The 19,593-nt window shown below is 45.1% G+C and overlaps 1 protein-coding gene across 1 annotated transcript in view; it reads right to left on the reverse strand.

Annotated features, from left to right (window-relative positions):
• Nucleotides 1–19,593, reverse strand: part of LOC147706478 (alpha-2-macroglobulin-like protein 1) — a 384,979-nt gene that overhangs the window by 41,956 nt on the left and 323,430 nt on the right. The window contains exon 30 of the mRNA XM_086929616.1: nucleotides 10,929–11,144. Coding sequence (XP_086785742.1) covers nucleotides 10,929–11,144 — 216 coding nt within the window. The remainder of the gene's footprint in view (nucleotides 1–10,928; nucleotides 11,145–19,593) is intronic.

Consider the following 19,593-nt stretch of genomic DNA (forward strand, 5'->3'; position numbering starts at 1 on the left):
AACAAACATACAGCCACCAAGACACAAAACAGACACAGAGATAGGGACATTGTGCTGCAAAGGTGCACATAAGCACACACAGCAACAAATACAAACACACACATATATACTAAAAGAGACATATAGATAAAAGCAAAGATGCGAAAATTCATATGCTCCCAAACACAGTTACTCATTCAGAAATACTTAGTCATACAGAAAATAATGTACATTCAAATACATAAAAAAGAAGCACCCAACATACAGTGGGTGAACCTGGATATGCCTCAAAGTGCAGGGGCGGGGGTGCCTGTATGTGTGTAGTCTGTGTGCATGTGTGTACATTTGGGTTTGATGTCTGCATGTGCATACATCCATACGTCTGTGTGCCTGTAGTTGTGGTGTTGCAGTGTGCATATGCACCTATAGTCAAGTGCATTCACACTTGCTGGGTCTGGCTTTGTAAATGTTTGTTTATTTTGTTATTACAAAAGAGCTTTGGTTAATCCACAGAGAAGTGGTTTTCATATGTTTATCTACCATATCCCGTGGGGCACATAACATCCATAGAGTTGAGGGGTCCGTGCGGCTTCGACCAACGGTCTCCGCAGGACACGATTCATTTTGTTCTGTTTTGCCCCTACTATGCGCACTCCAGTAAGTTATTTTTAAAACGCATCCTAAAGAATGATAGGTTCAAACAGTCAAAGGTGGCCTTATTGTTTCTAAAATTGTCCGCAGAGGTTTAAAACTTTTTTGTACTGTCAACTTTTTAAGGATGGCTGCGAGACTTAGAAATACAAAAGGTGATGGGTGATTGTACTTGATGTTAACTCCTTAATTTAGTACTTATGCTGTTTTAAATAATGAATTACATGGGAGGTGGGTTCCCCGCCAGCATGTCTGAATTATACGCTAGTGCCCTAATCCCGACAGATTTTAAATCTAATTGTTCATAAATCCCTGATGTTTCATTACGATTGAGGTTAATTTATATAAATCTAAAGATTAATTTTTATAGATATTTGTCAAAATTTCTGAACCGTTTGTACACGTATTCTCAATTAGGCCCTAATCTTTGTTGTCTTTTAACTTTATTGTAATTTTATGGTATTGTTGTATCTAAACTACTATTATAAAGCAAGAACTGTGAACCTTTGAGGCGGGTGAACTCAGGAACCACAGCGCCAATCCAAACACCCAATACATCATTGGAATTGTCAGGGTCTGCAGAATGACATAGGCTTTATACCACAAAAAAATATACGTTCCTTAAAAAATATACTTTCCAAAAAAAAGTAGTCCCTTGGAAGTAGCGCGGCCGTGCGCGCTAACGACGTGCATGCTGACATCATCAGGAGCGCTTGGAGGAGCGGCAGACAGGAGCGGTGAACTTTGGTGGACTGGAGCGGGCTGAGGTAAGTTAAGCAAGTGGAGGAGCGGTTAACTTATTTATTTATTTATTTATTTTTTGCTATTTTTAAAGCGCGCAAATACCCATACGGGTGTCTCGGCGCTAGTGATCAGAGAACTCCTTGCTCTTTGAGAGTGGTTAGACAGAGGAGAAAAGCCATGTCTTGAGGTTCTTTCGGAATTTGATGAGGGTGGGGGCAGTTTTGATATGCAGTGGGAGGGTATTCCATAATTTGGCAGTAGCTGTGGTAAAGCACCTGTCTCCCCAAGTGGCTTTTTTTGTCCGAGGGACAGATAGCATGCAAGCAGTAGAGGATCGAAGTGTTCTGCGATGCTCCAGAGGATGAAGAGCTGTTTTTAGGAACTTAGGCCCTGGATAATTAAGGGTCTTGTAAGCTATACAAAGAGCCTTGAATTTTATTCGGTTCCTGATTGGGAGCCAGTGGAGCTCTTTGATGCGGTGGGATACTGAAGTGAATTTGGGGATTGAAAGTAAAATTCTTGCAGCCGCGTTTTGGACGGTCTGGAATTTGTTAAGGACTCCTTCCTGCGCATTAAGAAGCAGAGAGTTACAGTAGTCCGTTTTTGAGAACACAAGAGTACTAATGAGAGTTTTGCCAGCTGACTGAGGTAGATATGGAAGAAGTTTCTTGATTTTTTTGAGTATAAAGAAAGCAGATGATGTCACGGCATTGGCGTGGTGGTGGAAGGTCAGTTTGTTATCGAAGATAACTCCCAAGTTACGAACCTTAGAACTTAGAACTTAGAAGCGCAGGGATAAACTGAAATGTGACAGTAAGAAAATGCACCACACAGAACAGTACTCTTTCCTCCATAAGTTGTGACTGAAAGGTCTGAAGACCCTGTGCTCTTCTGTTAACAAATGTTTGCTAAATAGGGCTCTGCGGTTTGTGTTTTGTCCGTGTTCTTTCAAAATCTCAACAGCATTTTTGTTCTTAGTCCAAGAGCACTCTACACACCCCGCCGTCGTGTTGCCCTGTACCAGAGAGGAAACAAACAGTATATTTCAGTTGGCAGTGCCAGTGAGAGAAGGCTTCTGCCTGCCTTGCCTAGAATGGAGGAAAGTTCCAGAAAGTGGTGGTGGCGGTGGCTGTCAACAGAAGAAGTGACTCAGAGTACAGAGGGCTGGCCTGTAGGACTCCGGATGATGTCTGCATCTCTGAAAAGCCCATCTTGCGATTGACTGTGCCCCAGCCCCTGGGGCAGCTCTGTGGTACATGACAGATGCGAAATCTCCCCACATTGCTATATACAGACCACCCACATTTACGTCCATATTCTGCATGCTTTAGGAGGCAGGAGGCACAGCTGGGCCAAAGTCCCAGTTTACGGCTCATGAATCGATGTTTTATTGGATTTCGAGATAGGTTAGTGGATCAATGCACCTGCAGCACAGCTGTGTGTGCAGCCTTCAGCTACAAGATTCCAGTCCTGCAGGCTCGACTTCAAAATTCACCTTTGGAGGTTGTTTAAGGAGCGCCATTGGGTTGGGCTGGAACGATATCGACTCTTTGCAGCGCCAAGTTGTTGCAAAAGTGAGGCAGAAAGCACTGTACAATAAAAGTGATGTCAGCTCCTCCAAAGCGGCAATGACCAGCCAGCTGGAGCGACCGTCAGTCTCTTGTGGCGAGGAAGTAAATATGAAATGGAAGCCGGAAACAAGGCCTGCTGTTTGTCCAGTTGTGTACTTAATCTTACACAAACATATTGCCAACCGGTAGAAAGGACATCCGAATCCTTTAGAATAATCCTAGGATGTCTTTCCGTAAACGGCGAGTTAATCATTTGCAAACGAAAAAATGTGCACACTTTTAAGAATAAATGTAAAACAAGTTGGTGCAAATGATCAACATATTATCTCATTCTTGGTTGCCAGGGTATGAGAAAATGAAAATAACTTTTCCTCCCATCACACTGGTTTTCATCGGGCCTGAATTTTGAGACAAAAGACTTTGGATAGCCAGAAACAATTTCGTTTATCAGAAATGTAACAGGAATGTGTAGTAAAAAATGTAGGGAAATTCAAAAGATAAGGTGTAAACACAATCTTAGCTGTCATTCAATTATTGTTGTTATGTTATTTGGTCATATATTATCTGGTGAGTTGTATAACATTACAATGCATGACTTTAATACGCATCCTTTACCACACAATGCATTTAGCACACATATGACTTTACCATGCAGGTCTTTACTACTCATATGCCTTTACCACGCATGCCTTTACAACAAAATAGTATGTATATATCAGGTAAGTGAAACCTAGACATATATATTCACTTAAAAAACAAAAGGTTACAGGGACATTATAGTTAGGAAATAGAATTTGAAAAACCTTAGAAATTCAATTAAAAAACCAAAGGTTACAAGGACGTTATAGTTAGGCTCAGATTTCCCTCGATCAAAATCAGTGAAATTCAGCAGTTATAGTCACCTGAACTACCTATAACTTATGTCCCCTCAATGCACTGCTTATGACCTCACAAATTACTTCACTCCTGACATGGTCAGTAACATCACTGATGACTTCATCTATATCTATACTACTATTATAAAGGAAGAACTTTGAACTTTGAGGCGGGTAAACTCGGGAACCACAGCGCCAATCCACACACCCGATACATTGTTGTAATCGTCAGGGTGTGCAGATGGACATAGGCTATATAAAGTTAAAAAATATCCGTTATTTAAAAAATTTAGCGGAAAAGAAAAGTAGTCCAGTGGAAGAAGCGCCGGCCGCGACCTGCGTGCTGACGTCAGGAGCGCGGGGAGGAGCGGCGTCCAGGAGCGCGAGGAGGAGCAGCAGACATGGCGCAGGGAGGAGTGGCGGACAAGCGGGGAGGAGCGGTGAGGAGCGGCGGACAGGCGGTGAGGTGCGGCGGACAGGCGGGGAGGAGCGGAGACGAGCGGCGAGGAGCAGCGGACTGAGGAGCGCGGGGGAGGAGCGGCGGCTGAGGTAAGGCTCCAGGGGACCCACGGACAATGTCTGGGCCGGAGGGGACCGGGTCGGGCGGGGGCCCTGAACACTCATTTCGGGACGGGCTGCTATGTCGGGGGGGCGGGAGTCGGGGAAGCCTGATTGCTCCCGGACAAGGTCGGGGCGGGATGCTAGTTATCAAATAAAGTAGGATGAACATTCTAAAGACTACACTGCATTTATAGATAAACCGCTTGGAACCTTCAGTTTCATAAGGCTACCCTTTGGGTTGTTGTCGGCAGCCTCAGTATTCCAAAGGGCTTTGGACAGTTAGGTGTCAAGCTCTATCAAGACAATGTTTTGATTTACGTCAGGGATCAGGAAGAACACAATTTCAGACTCAAGCAGGTGTTAAAGAGGTTTCATCAACATAATCTCACTGTTAGGCCAGATAAGTGTAAATTTAGCAAATCCTCAATCGACTATCTTGTCCAAACCATATCTGACCAGCGACTGGAACCTAAGGGTGAGTTGGTGGAAGCCATACAAAATTGGCCATACAAAATTGGCTTCTCCTACAAACAAGGAGGGATGAATGAATGACATTTCTCAGAATGGCTGAGTATTACAGCAAATTTGTGAAAAGTTTTGCTGAAAAGTGTCTTAATATGTGGAGTATCCTGTGTAAAGGTATATATTTTGTCTGGTCTGAAGCTGGATTTTCACAGATTAAAGAATTGCTCAAGAAGACTCCCAAGTTAAACAGTTTGACCCCTCCATAAAGCCTATTCTTATCACTGATGCTAGCATGAAGGGGTTCGGATTTTTAATGTTGAGTATTTACCTGGAGCACGGAACAGAATAGATGACACACTGTCGAGGCTTGTACCACATAACGAGGACTATTTGGGTTATGAAGAGCAAGACTCTGATGAATAGGTGTGCAATGTTGAAAATGATGGAGTGAAAGAAAGCAGGTGGCGCGAAGAGCGTGTCTCTGATAAAGAGTTGCTGGAACCGTCTTCCTTGCTCAAGGAAGGGTGGAATAGAAAAATCAAAGGTGACTCTGATAAATATTGAAATGTAAAATAGGGATTTCAGCAAGGTCCGTGTAATCTGGCCGGCATCTTGTCCATTGTCTTCCGTGGCTGTGGTACAGGAAGGCCTCTTTGGAAGAGGCACTTGTGAAGCTCCATAGCATGTCATGCAGGTTGTTGTCTTTCTTGCCTTTGGAGTCACCCATTTGGGCAGCAGGGGGCCAGCCCAACAACCCTGGCAGGCCGGCAGGCCATTTACCAAGAAAATCCAAGCTGGTCAAGTCAAGTCAGAATTTATATAGCGCACTACATACCCAGGGGGTCTCAAGGCGCTTGAGGAAGGGGGGGGGGGAGGTTTACTTATCGAATATCCAGGTTTTAAGCTGTTTTCTGAAGGCTAGGTGGTTTTGAGTAAGGCGGAGGTGGATGGGAAGGGAATTCCAGGTTTTGGCCGCTAAGTAGGAGAAGGATCTTCCCCCCATGGTGGCTTTGTGGATCCGCGGGACAGTGGCGAGGGCTTGGTTGGACGAACGCAGCTGGCGGGTGGGGGTGTAAAAGGAAAGGCGCGTGTTGAGACAATCAGGTCCAAGTTCGTATAGGGCTTTGTGTGCGTGGGTGAGGAGGCGGAACGTTATCCTCTTGTTGACGGGGAGCCAGTGAAGGTCTTTCAGGTGAACGGAGATGTGGTCTGTGCGGGGGATGTCTAGTATGAGTCTGGCTGAAGCATTTTGGATGCGTTGGAGTTTTTTCTGCAGTTTTGCGGTGGTACCGGCGTAAAGGGGGTTTCCGTAGTCCAGATGGCTTGTAAGCAGTGTGTGGGTGACCGTTTTTCTTGTTTCCGTGGGGATCCAGCGAAATGTTTTTTTGAGCATGCGTAGGATGTTGAAGCATGATGATGAGACGGCGTTGACTTGTCTGGTCATTGAGAGTGAGGAGTCCAGGATGATGCCCAGGTTCCGTGCGTGGTCCGTCGGTATGGGAGCTTTTCCTAGGGTCGTTGGCCACCAAGAGTCGTCCCAGGCGGAAGGGGATGCACCTAAGATGAGTACTTCTGTTTTGTCAGAGTTCAGTTTCAGACGGCTGTGCTTCATCCACTCGGCTACTTCTTTCATCCCTTCATGTAGGTTGGTTTTGACGGTGATTGGGTCTTTGGTGAGTGAGAGGATCAGCTGAGTGTCATCAGCGTAGGAGATGATGTTGAGGTTGTGTTGACGGGCGATGGCTGCGAGGGGGCTCATGTAGACGTTGAAGAGGGTGGGGCTGAGTGATGAACCTTGCGGGATGCCGCAGATAACTTCGGTGGCCTCTGACTTAAAAGGGGGGAGGCGGACTCTCTGATTTCTTCCTGCGAGGAACAAGATGATCCATTCCAATGCTTTTCCTTGAATTCCGATGTTTCTGAGGCGTTGTATAAGGGTACTGTGACAGACTGTGTCGAAGGCTGCAGAGAGGTCAAGGAGGATGAGGGCGACTGTGTCTCCGTTGTCTAGAAGTGTTCGAATGTCGTCTGTTGCTGCGATGAGGGCGGTTTCGGTGCTGTGATTGGCTCGGAAGCCGGACTGTGAGCAGTCGAAGGATTTGTTGGTTTCGAGGAAGGCGGCGAGCTGATTGTTGACGGCTTTCTCAATGACTTTGGCCGGGAATGGGAGGAGCGAGATGGGGCGGTAGTTTTTGAGATCGGTGGGGTCAGCTGTGGGTTTTTTCAGAAGGGCGCTGAGTTCGGCGTGTTTCCAGCTTTCTGGGAATGTGGCGGAGTTGAGGGAGCAGTTGATGACGTCTCGAAGATGGGGTGCGATAATGGAGTCTGCTTTGTTGAAGATGAGATGGGGGCATGGGTCTGTAGGGGATCCTGAGTGGATGGAGTTCATCAGGCGAATGGTGTCTTCTGTGGAGATTGGGTTCCAGTCGAGAAGGTTATTCGGAGGAGGTGCAGGTTCGGAGGTGAGTGGGGTGGACTGGTTTACGGGTTGGTTGTCAAAGCTGTTATGAATGTCGGCGATTTTGTCATGGAAGAATGAGGCGAGGGAGTCGCAGAGGACTTGAGAGGGGGTGATGTTGTTGGAGCTGGCGGTGGGGTTGGTGAATTCTTTGATGATGTTGAAAAGTTCCTTGCTGTTGTGGGCGTTGTTGTCTAGTCGGTCTTTGAGTGCTGATTTCTTGGCTGTTCGGATTAGTTGGTGGTGTTTGCGGGTGGCGTTTTTGAAGGCGGCTTTGGTGATAGTGTTTGGGTCTTTTTTCCAAGTTTTCTCAAGGGAGCGACAGAGCTTCTTGGATTTCTTAAGGTCATCGTTGAACCAGGGGGCGTTCTTGCTTCCTTGCTTGATTTGATGTTTTTTCAAGGGTGCTAGTTTGTTGGCGGTTTGGGTTAACCATTGCGTGAGGTTGGTGGCGGCTTGGTTAGGGTTCGTTGAATAGGCAGGAGGTTTTTGAAGAAGCGATGTGGAGATCTGGTCGATGGTGATTTTGTTCCAATTTTTCGCAGAGTTGGTTGAGGGTGGTTGTGGATCGTGGTCTTATTGTAAATGAAGTGGATGCAACTGTGGTCCGTCCAGTGAAGGGGTGTGGTGTGAGTGAAGGAGATATGCTTGCTGGAGGTGAAGATAGGGTCGAGTGTGTGTCCTGCGTAGTGTGTGGGGGTGTTAACAAGTGACTTGAGAGTACTAGTGGGAGGTTGAAGAGCCCTTAAAAGTTTTGCATACGTTGTGCAATGGTATACCATCAGTGATGTGCCATCTAAAAGATGTGGGCCTGTCTTTATCATAACTCCAAGGGATGCCAGGTGCTCAGTCAGCGCATGGTCGCAGGCTGCCAGCCATTAGCGCTAGTCACTGGAAACACAGGTGTTTATTGCACTGTATTGGTGGTTTGCTTTGGCATTTGCTTCTCTCCTCGCTTCAAGGAATGTAGCATTGTGTCAGCTCCCACTGGTTCAATACCACATCAGCAGGGGTTCTGTCTGTCCCGCAATAGCATCATGGGCCCCCCATGGCCACACACAGACCAAAAGCAGCTCTGGGAGTCCTTTCTATTTCAGGCTCTTGTTATAGTTACTGTGGCACCCTGACACCACAAGCATCCCCTGTGTTAAGGCTCCACATGCTGCAGGCAACGTGAGGGTGGGAGCACGAATCCAGCTCAGGGTGGGGTGCCCTCGATGCCCCAGCCAATGTGGAGTGCGTATGGAGTAGTAACAGATTAGGCGTTCAGTTCAACCAAGGGGCACCCTCTTCTGGGCTCGTGGTAGGTTCCAAAGTGCTGCAGTCTCCAGAGGCCCCACCAGCTGCCACACCGTCATCTCTGCCATCTGCAGGTGGCATCCAAAGTGGGGCACAAAAGGAGCACAGGTCTGCCAATCCTCAAGGCGTAACTTGCAGCACTCAGTAGCAGCAGCTGTTGCACTGGTGCTCATCTGGCAATGTGAGGAGAGCCGCTGCGATCCCCTCACAGAGTAGCGTCTGCCATCTTGGCTGGTCTCTGCCTGATTGCCCATGTGTGCAAACAGCCATAGAAGGTTCACGGAGCGCTCCACCACCTGAACCGTGTTATGTGGCTTCATAGCTCTCCTCCCAGGCAAGCAGGGTCTCCAGTCCCTGCAAATGTTGCACTCCAAGAGATGGAGGAGCGTGTCAGGCTTCTCACATGGCGCCATCATGGCCATGCTCCCCAGCTGCCCTCTTAGCCAACCCTCCCATTATTTGTATTTTTAAGAATATTTTTAAGATTTAAGATTAATAAATGTATTTTTGTATATCATTTTTTATGCTTTATATGTTTAAATAGTTTATCTCACTCCTTCATATGCCAGATGGAATATGGCTTCAGGTGCTCACTATGGCTAAGCATCAATTCATTTAAGCTTTTATCCTTACTGCATAGACTTTTTAACACGATCTCTGAAGCATTCACAAGGTGACGTGCAGCGCTTAACAAATTACGAAAGAAAATAAATAAGGCTTCCCCTAACAAACACAACGCTTACAGTGCTTAGAGATGTATACATAACATAGACATACATAAGTATATTAGCATTCATAGCAGAAAGAACATACAAACACAGACACACCCATGATTGGGTAGCAGGAACGATAAGTTAGCACGTCTCAGAAATAAGGGTCAAGAAAAAGAATTAAAAGATCCTTTTAGCTAGAAGAGTCATACATGATTCCTGACACTATTCCTCAACTCCTGGATCCTACAGGACTAGTGACTGGGATATGTGCTTAGCCATGAGTAGCCTAGTGGGGCCAGGTGTGAAATGTCTACAGAGTGTAGGTGTTAGGCCATAGAAGAGCCCAAAGCTGTGTGGGGGTAGGAGATGCAGTGCTCTGCTTGTGTAGTTAACTTCATTCTACTGAGATGTCAGGAAAGAATTTGATCTTTAAGATAATCCCTGCAGCATTTCTGAAAAAGAGAGTACACTTCGGACCCAATTTAGAGTTTGGTGAATGAGGTTTTACTCCATCAGGGCAACGGAGTAAAGTACTCCTTTGCGTTGATGGAGTAATTGTCTTCTAAATTTTTAAATACCCACCGGTCCAGCAGATATCTTTAGAATTGTCAGGAACCACCATCACAGTGGCTCCTGTCAATGCACTGTAAGCTTGATCGACTGCTCCGTTAATATGACGGAGCCGTACGGCAAACTTACCATTTTTTAATTTTCTGAAACAAAAATCCAAGATGTAAAATTTGGTTTCATAACATATAAAACAAGGCCCTTTTGTCATGGGAGTTTTTTCCTACGGCAAGGGGACATTTTAAAGTTTTCACTACCCCTTACTGCCAAGTTTTGCCTGACGGTGATGGACAGTGGAAAATGACCATGTGTTTATCCACCCTAAACATGGTGGGTGGACACATGGTCAAACCACTGATGGTTCTTGCTCTATCGGGCCATCAGAGGTTTATGTCGGTGGCAAAGGAGGAGTAGTCTCTGCCGTAGACATAATAAAGGTCTGCCCGACTCTAAATGAGGAGGGTGGACCTTCAGTTTGGCAGAGAAGGTACTCCATTACTGGTGCAATGGAGTGCCCTCACCGCCAAGATCAAAACTAGGCCCACAGACTGTGAATTACCCGGTGACCTTAAGCAATTCAACCTCATGTAGCTTTCAGTAGTGTCTTCAGGGAAAAAAGTTATAGGGGCCGATTCACAGAACTAACTTAAGACAAAATCCTAAACTTACTACTTTTGCTATTCACAGAAGTTAGGATGTTGTCTTAAGTTTGTTACAACAAAATCATAACTCAAGTCTGTCTTAAGTCTGTCTTAAGACAAACTTAAAACAAAATCCTAACTTCTGTGAATACCAAAAGTAGTAAGTTTAGGATTTTGTCTTAAGTTATTTTTGTGAATCAGGCCCATAGACTTTCATCTGTGTGCAAAATGTCCAGTTTTCCAAAGACCCCAAGAAGCGACTTGATCTGTAGATCTTTCCCATTGCTGCACCTACTTGAATGATTGTTATTGGACCTGCAGGACCTGATGATGCACATTTGATGAGGATATAAGGAGGCAGGCAACAGGACAGTCACAGTAGGCCTTTCCTAGGTATCACTTACCTGCACAAACACACACCCTCTCCCTTCGGCTGACACTGTGTAATTCCCTGGAACAATTGGTAGGGTCTCCCTTTGGAACAGTAAACGGTTTTCCTCTTCGACAGCAAATTTTCGAAAGAAACTGTCTGGTCCTGAGACTTGCACTGTCGCCGAAGGTTTGTCGCTGTACATCAGGGCAGCATACTTGGCTAGTGCTTGTAGCGCCACAACTGTGTCCTGCAGACAAGAAATGAAAACATACTTCAAACTGTGGAATGACTGAAGAACAGAGTGTTTTTTGAATACATGCTGCCCATGGAATTTGTTGATCAATGTAAGAAACTCACAAATAGGTCTGACTTTCTGTTAGGGAAAGGGGTTGGTAATAGATATGCTACTTTGTGTTGCCCCTGCTGTCCTAAAAAGAATTCCCATAATGAAGCAGCATTTAGGGACACTACAATATGAAAGCTGGGAATAGGGCCTTGTTGCTGAACAGACCCCATTAGCTGACTAAATTTCAGTCTGAAAGGAGTCTGATCATGCATTGCAGCTGGTAAATGTATAAGTTGTGCACAGCAAAATATTGCATAGTGGATAAGTCAAGTACACACAGAAACAACTGATAGAAACGTTCCACTCCAATTCAACAGCTCACTTCCCAGAACCCCTAAGAATATCTTTGCTTTTGGCCATTTGAACGAATTAGCTCAGATACACATAATTTTAACAAACAGGCAGAGGAATGTGCATATAAACAACAATATAATTCAAAGATCATTTACAGAGGGCAGAAACGTGTCAACAACAATAAAAAACAACCCTTATTAACAATGCCGCAAAAAGATCAACAAAAGAGGAAAGCATGAATCACAACGTACTCAAGTATTCCCAACAAAGACTTTTCAGAAAGCCTATGCACAGGCACGTCTTTAGTATTTGAACAAAAGCTGTACACTAACAACATGTTATCGGCCGTGAGACCACTTTCACAAACGTGAAAGATGACCATCACACTCAGACGACATATGGTTAAACAAATGGCACAAGAAGGAATGTACGTAACATGATTGGATTTATATGATTGGGAGAAGTGATGAAACAAGATTCGATTTATGTGTTTGGGAGAAGTGATGAAACAAGAATGGATGTATGTGTTTGGGAGAAGTGATGAGAGAAGTGATGAAACAAGATTGGATTTATGTGTTTGGGAGAAGTGATGAAACAAGAATGGATGTATGTGTTTGGGAGAAGTGATGAGAGAAGTGATGAAACAAGATTGGATTTATGTGTTTGGGAGAAGTGATGAAACAAGAATGGATGTATGTGTTTGGGAGAAGTGATGAAACAAGAATGGATGTATGTGTTTGGGAGAAGTGATGAAACAAGAATGGATTTATATGATTCATATGATTGGGAGAGGTGATGAAAAAACTCCAGGATTGTCATTGGAGGACCAGTACCAATGTACCTTTTGTCTTAGACTCAACCCAGGAGAATGAAGACATTATTTTTCTGTTAAGGCAGAGGGAGAATGAGGCAGGAAACATACATGGGAAAAGAGAATAACAGGAACAATGGACTCAGTATTCAACATGCAACCAGGAGTCCCTCGAGAGCTCAATTTGTTAATCAATATTATTGATTATTGATCACAAGCCACATTAAGGCACCATGAAATTGATAGTTTTAGACAAGGGCCTAGTCCTAGTCCCAACACCTAGAGGGAACCCCTTTAATACCAGTGTCAAAATACAGGGCTTTTTCTGCAACATTAGACCTCAGTTTTACTTCACTGACAACTAATATTGCTCGAAAAAGGAACCAGGCAATACAAGCTTAACGACATCGCTGCGGCGGCTATTCCGCCGCAGCGCTAAGTGGGCGGGGCGGCCGCTCGGCGGCCACATGCTGATGCCGGAACCACTCCGTCATCAGCCGCGGTTGGGATGTGCTCATGACGGAGCGGTTCCGTCATGGCCCCGCCCGCTCAATAGAACGCGCCGCGCAGGCGCGGCGGCAGGGCCATGACGGAACCGCTCCGTCATCAGCACAGCGCCACCGCAGCTGATGACGGAGCGGTTCCGTCATCAGCATAGAAAGGGTTAAGGAATATTAATCTACCTTTACTAAGCATGAGCGAATTTTGCGGATCTCGCGTTCGCGAATTTTGCGGATTTGCGGATTCGCAATCCGCAAAATCCGCGAATTCCCGCGAATTTGCGGATTTTTTTTTTTTGTGTTCGCCCGTGTTTCTGCCAGTTCGCGAGGGTTTTGTACACTTTCGCAAATTGCGAACTTACCTGTCGGGTCGCAAGTTTCGCGAACTTGTTGTTTCTACGTGTCCAGCCTGTTTGGGACACTCTTCTTCATCACTGCCACTCTCTGTCACCACTGCCACTCTCTGACTACTCATGCCACCCTCTGGCCCACCCATGCCACCCTCTGTTTCATCACCACACCCTCTGGTTGTCCAGTGTACATTATTTTCGGCAAAGCAAATCACACCTTCCCTGCCTCAAGTGACCTGAATTAATTTGGGGCTGATTAATGTGTCACAGAATATTTTTTTAGCTGGCACCTGCTTCCTTAGTGCGCCCTGATTAGTGATCTTTTGCACTTGCTAAGTGCTTTCATTGTTGCAAAATTAGTTACAACACCTGCCCTGCCCCAACTGACAATAATGAATTAGGGGCTGATTAATGGATTTTAACTTCCAGCCTGGCTCCTGCTTGTCTCCCTTAGCTGTAATTCAGGACCTTTGTGGCATATGTGTAACTATTCTGAGGTTCAGAGCAGGGTCACATAATAGTTTCAACTGGCAACTGAACTCTGGAGGGGCCCCTCAGGAAGCACTACAGGAAATGGCTACTAATGATGAGCCTGAACTTTTGAACCTGGTAAGTAGTTACTTTCAGTTTTGCTAAGATCGTATTTCTGCAATTTTGCACTTATTCGCGGGGCGCGAACTCACGCGAACTCACGCGAACAGTGCGAGCAGTGCGAGCAAAATCCGCTGCTCGCGGATTTGCGGATTTTGCGGGAGATTCGCAAATCTCGCGGATTGCGGATTTCCCGAAAATCCGCAAAATCCGCGAGCGGAACGGATTTTCCGCCCATGCCTAACCTTTACTCACTCTGACCAAATGTTTCTAGGGTTATCACTTTTGAAAACGCTGTCCTATAGGCGACTGAAAAGATTGAATCAAATCAAAAATGGGCTTTCATAACCATGAGCAAAACAGAAAAAGATACCTTGAGGAGGCTGACAGTGACATCATCATGAAATCTGCTGACAAGGGAGGAGCTGCTGTATTCATGGTCTTTGTGGCTTACAGAGTTGAAGGTTTAAGATTACTCTTGAGTGGGAAGAGTACGGGATTTTGGATAAGGATCCTAAGGCCGAACTAAGGGACACTATACAAGAAGTTGGTTGGTGAAGGAGAGATTCCAGGATGGATATCAAAACAAGATACAGACTTCCTGATAGAGGATAAATAGGGGATCTTTTACAATGTCCTCTTACTGAAGATTCACAAGGGATTATCCCTTCTCACAGGAATACTCAATGTGCCAGGCATTGGCTTAATATTAAAACCTCTATTTGCGTTTTGCAGCTTCTTCTTTAGACCATAAATATTGACAATTTCGACCTTTTAACAGGAAACCAAAGAGGTACCCAGTCCCATCAGGGAAAGGCCATACATTCAAAAGAAACTCTTTCTGCTGACATTAAATGTACAAGTACTATTTATAAGTATCTCTCTGAAAGTCATCGTATAAATATTTTATAACTCCGTAGAGGAACCAAAGGCTCTATGACATTTAATACAATTTTATTAGAATGTGCAGAAATAGCTTTGAGAAACATTTTTGTTAAATTCTGGGGAAAAATACTACTTACAAATGAGCTGGGATTTTGCTCCAAGCCTATCAAAACTCTTTGTCCATGCATTTGTACAAGTGGTAGTGCAAAAGAAAACCAGCTTAAATCTCACAACTACATCACTGTGGAAATATAATGCAGATGGCATTCTTGTCCTATGGCAAGGGGAAGATGATAATGTACAACAGTTTCTTGACTGGCTTACCAAGGAAAATACTAACCTTAGCTTTACCACAACCATGAGTCACTCTGAGATCGAGTTGATGGACTTACATGTTACATCTATGAAAGGGGCACTGATGAGTGAAGCACACACTGAAACGACTGATAGAAACTTGTTAATCCAGTTCAACAGCTTCCGTTCAAATACCTTTAGGAATAACTTCCCTTTTTGACAATTTCTCGAAATTTGAAATAAATGTTCAGATATAGATACATTTAACCAGTAGACAGACGATTTTTCATATACACTATCAAGAAAACAAAATCCACCAAAGATTATCCACTAAACCTCATTGGTTACTATCATTATTAGGGTAGGGGTCCTGCAATTCTTGCACTTTTTTGGCGTAATTTATCAGACCTTCATCACTGTAATTGTCACCTAATGTTTGACAAAGAGGCTTCCAGGTGATATGGACAGGTAAAATTAATAAGCAGAATGGTCATCAACAATTTACTTGTGTGCGAGTTGTTGGTGTCACCGACAAATGGTTAGTTGACAATGAGCATGTTGTTGACAAAATATTCATCAAGGGATGTGCTGATGATGAAGTTGGAGCAGAAGGAACAGTCTGTGATGGGATCTTGAACAATTAAAAACACAAATGGTCCTTATGGGGGAAGTGTCGCCCTTGACTTCCAAGGTAATAGTTTTTTAAGGAACACTTCTTACGAGTGAAGTTTATTTATGCATTTCATATATTTATTTTCTTTTGAACAAATGACTATTTCAAAGACCATGTAATATCAAATCAACTTAAAATTAAGGTGCTCCTATTGGGTGATGGAATCTTGGTCATCTTCGCTACAGGTAGTAATGACGAGTTCATGGAGTGTGTCAGTGAAGGAAATTACTCATATTTGGTGGAGGACAAAGCTGCTGCTGGGAGGGGGTTTATTAACTGTTTGTCAACCTCAAGGAACATAGGCTTATCTGGAGGCTTCCTTCTTGCACTAGTAGAACAAAAGGGATGGGTTGTGTGATCCTAAAATCACATGGACATCAAGGCAGGTGATTCTGCACTATACCATACAATTTATGGTCAGTGGAGAGAACTGAAATCACCAGAGAACCTATTTGTTTGGAAGCCCTCCCTTCCGTACTACAACTACTGAGGCATCCGTGAGCCCCAAATGGGTGAAAACGCTTGCATCTGCAGAATAATTTAGCAGACTTTTGTTCTAACCAAGTGCATAGGACACCCAAGCATATAGAATTTGAAAGTAATCTGCAAAAGTGTGCACAATATCCGTATTTTCCGGCACCAAGCTACCATCTGGAGGTACCTGGTAGGCTAGTTGGCCCCCAGGGACCCCCAGTATTCAAGGGGAATTTGTTCCCCATCTGCAAATGCGCCAGGGGGCGCGTTTGCAGACTGGTGCAATAAGGGGACGTGGCCTCCGGCCGCGATCCCGTTTTTAAAATATTTTTTTCTAAGAAGGGGGCTGTGTAGCCCCCCCTTCTTTTTCAATTTTTTAATTTTTTTGGCAGGGCCTGACCCCAATTAATTTTTTTATAATTGAAACATTTGAAAGGGGGCCACGTGGCCCCCCTCCTGAGGCCAAGTGCCGAATGCAATTCCGGAGGGAGCGTACTCGCCGCCTACGGATGCAACTCTGAAAAGTACTCGTTTGCATAAGACCCAGGAGAACACAGCTATTACGTTGCCTCACAATAAGGAGTATTTACATAACGCTGTGGTGATAGTTACCTAGATTAGACATATCTTTGACGTAGATATCGTGATTTGAATATTACAACGAATTTACACAATTGAGGAATCTTTTTATACCTTTGACTTGACTTTGGCTGGAAGTCCGACTTTTGGTTATACTAATGGAAATGCTATATTAATCAAGAATACCCTACCTGCCCTGAAGAAGTCGAATGGCATGATATTGCCAGACGAAACACGTGTTGGCTGCCATGTAATTGTTTCGACTATTGGAAAACAGGACTATTGGGAAGAAAAAATAGGATTGAAATAAAATCAAGTGATGCTGTACCAACATACCTTAGTGGTTCAATAGAGGCTATTCTACTAACTTGGATTTGACTCTGGTTACTTTTGATTCTGAATATTATGGACAATTACCAATTACTGTGGGACTTACTGATTAGTGTTGTACTTACATAAAGACTTTGGAAGTGCTCAGTAAAGTTATATATTGAATGAGGCCATAGTCTGCCCGGGGACCCCATCCCCCGGGGCATGGACCTTTTTAAAAAAAAAATGTATTAGGAGGGGGCTGCCTTGCCCCCCTCCTGTGGCCACTTATGGCCCCAGGGACCCCATCCCCCGGGCCAGCCCTTTTTTTTTTTTTTAAATGTTCCTTTTGGGGAGGGAGGCCACGTGTCCCTCCTCCCGGGCCACTAACTTCCCCGGGGACCCCATCCCCCAGGGCTGGGCCACTCCGTTGCGGACCATGGGTGGTCCCCAATCCCCCCACGGTCCCAGCCGGCTCCCCGCATCCTGCAGGAGCCGGCATTGCTTTTCCACATGGGGAGAAGCTAACATACTGCTCCCCATGTGGAACAACAATAAGCTTTGCTATTTGGAAGAGAAAGCAGGTTACCTGCTCTCTCTTCCAAATAGCAAAGCAGTTTGCAATGACAGTGTGGGAGCTGCGAGGCTCCTGCCCTTTCATTCCAAACAGTAGTGTCCCGGGGGTGGGCACCCCTGGACACAGGAGGAGCCGGCCCTGGGGGGTGGCGGTACCGAGGGCCTGTACAAGGCTCCTGGAGGGGGGCGCGTGGCCCCCCTCCCACATTTGTAAGAAGCCCCGGGTGTGGCGGTCCACGGGGCTAGGGGGGCCTGAGAGCCCCCCATACATAATTTTCAAAAATCCCGGGGTGGCGGTCCCCGGGGCAGTGGGGTCCTTAGAGCCCTCCCACACCTAATTTGAAGTAGCCCAAGGGGGTGGCGGTCCCCGGGGCTTGGGGGGGTCTGAGAGCACCCCCACCCAATTATAATAAGACCCGGGGGTGGCAGTCCCCGGGGCTAGGGGGGCCTGAGAGCCCCCCTTTACATATAGTCCACTGCCCCCAGGATTTGGCCCCTCAGGGGGCTAAAAACCAAAGATGCGCTGGAGCCCATGCATCTTTTTTTTTTATCGGCAGGATGCATGCATCCTGGGCGCATACTCCCATTTAAAATAAAATATATTTTTTTTTTGGCCTTGGTGGTCCTTGTGTGACCCCCTGAGCAGGCCTAGGGGGTCAGGGTGTTTCTACCCTGCCCCCTTTTTACGTTTTGCGACATTTTTTCTTTGGTTTCTTGCGCCTCTATTCTACAGATTCACAAGATGGCTGCCAACACTTCCTGATTTGGAGTATTGACAGCCAATTAAAAAGCAGCTCGTGCACAGCAGGGTGCACTTAGGGTACGCGGATAGGTATGAGGATCCCCGCACCCATAGATATATAAATTACTTTAACTGTCATTTTCTCAGAAACTACTGAGCAGATTTACACCATTTAAGCAAAAGGCACAAGTCTGAACTGAGGACTACCTCTTTGCCAAATGTGGTGTAATTCCGTTCAGCCGTTTGGGCTGTAGCTGTGGCTAAAGGTCCTATGGGAATTTGAATATATATATATATATATAAAAACTCCACGAGGTCCCAAGTCCTATCGACAGCAGTGCGACAGTTGGCGTGAGTGGCAAAAATACATCAAATTCCACAAACCTCTTGCAGCAGAAAAGAAAGCTCACTCCAAAATATTTGCCTTAGGTTTATTGTGCAAGGAAGTACCGCAGAGTACAGGTACAAAGGCACAGGCACAACCTGAACAAGTTGCCTTTTTCCTGACTCCCACCCCCAGCCCGTTGACGGATCACCGCAAAATCTTCCATGCAGAAACTAGGCAAAAAAGAGCACTCTTTTGTAAAGTTTTTTCAAATGGGGTCAAAGTTATTAGCAACTCAAAAAATGAATTCTCCATACAAATATATCAGTCTCCACTGTGTAGTTATAGTTAGGCCTGCTTTTCAATAGGAAATGCGTTTTTTGTGTTGCTAAAAAACTTTCGCACTGTTTGACAAATCTCCACAAAACTTTCCCTAAAAGTGCTCTTGTTTGCCTAGTTTGTGCATGGAAAGTTTTTGGGTGAGCAAAAAGGGGAGGCTCCCAAAACCAAAATCCCCTTGCATTTGCACTAGACGTCTTTAAATAGCGCTACTGCAAAAACCGATGAATGGAAAACCACCAAATTTGTCAGGAAGCTAGATCTTGGTCCACCAACAGTGCTGTTTATAATTTGGTGTAAATCTGTTTAGTAGTTTTTGAGAAATTAAGGTTAACACATATTTGTATATCTGGACAGTTGGGTTTGAGGGACTCTCGCGAGAGTCCCCAGAACCCAGTTAAAAAAAAAATAGAGCACTTGACCCAGGGAGCTTTTTCTGACTCCCACGGGAGATAGCACTGTGATTGGCTGCCAGCCAAAACGTGAAAAAAGTTGTTGGCAGCCATAACAGGGCTCAGAGACTTAGTCCCCTGTCCTGTAGTTACAACAAAAAATAATATAAGTGGTACGTTAGAGATACCCTACCCCCTACGCCCCATGCAGAGCTA

Source organism: Lissotriton vulgaris, chromosome 7 (assembly GCF_964263255.1).
Source record: "Lissotriton vulgaris chromosome 7, aLisVul1.2, whole genome shotgun sequence".
NCBI classification, from domain to species: Eukaryota; Metazoa; Chordata; class Amphibia; order Caudata; family Salamandridae; genus Lissotriton; species Lissotriton vulgaris.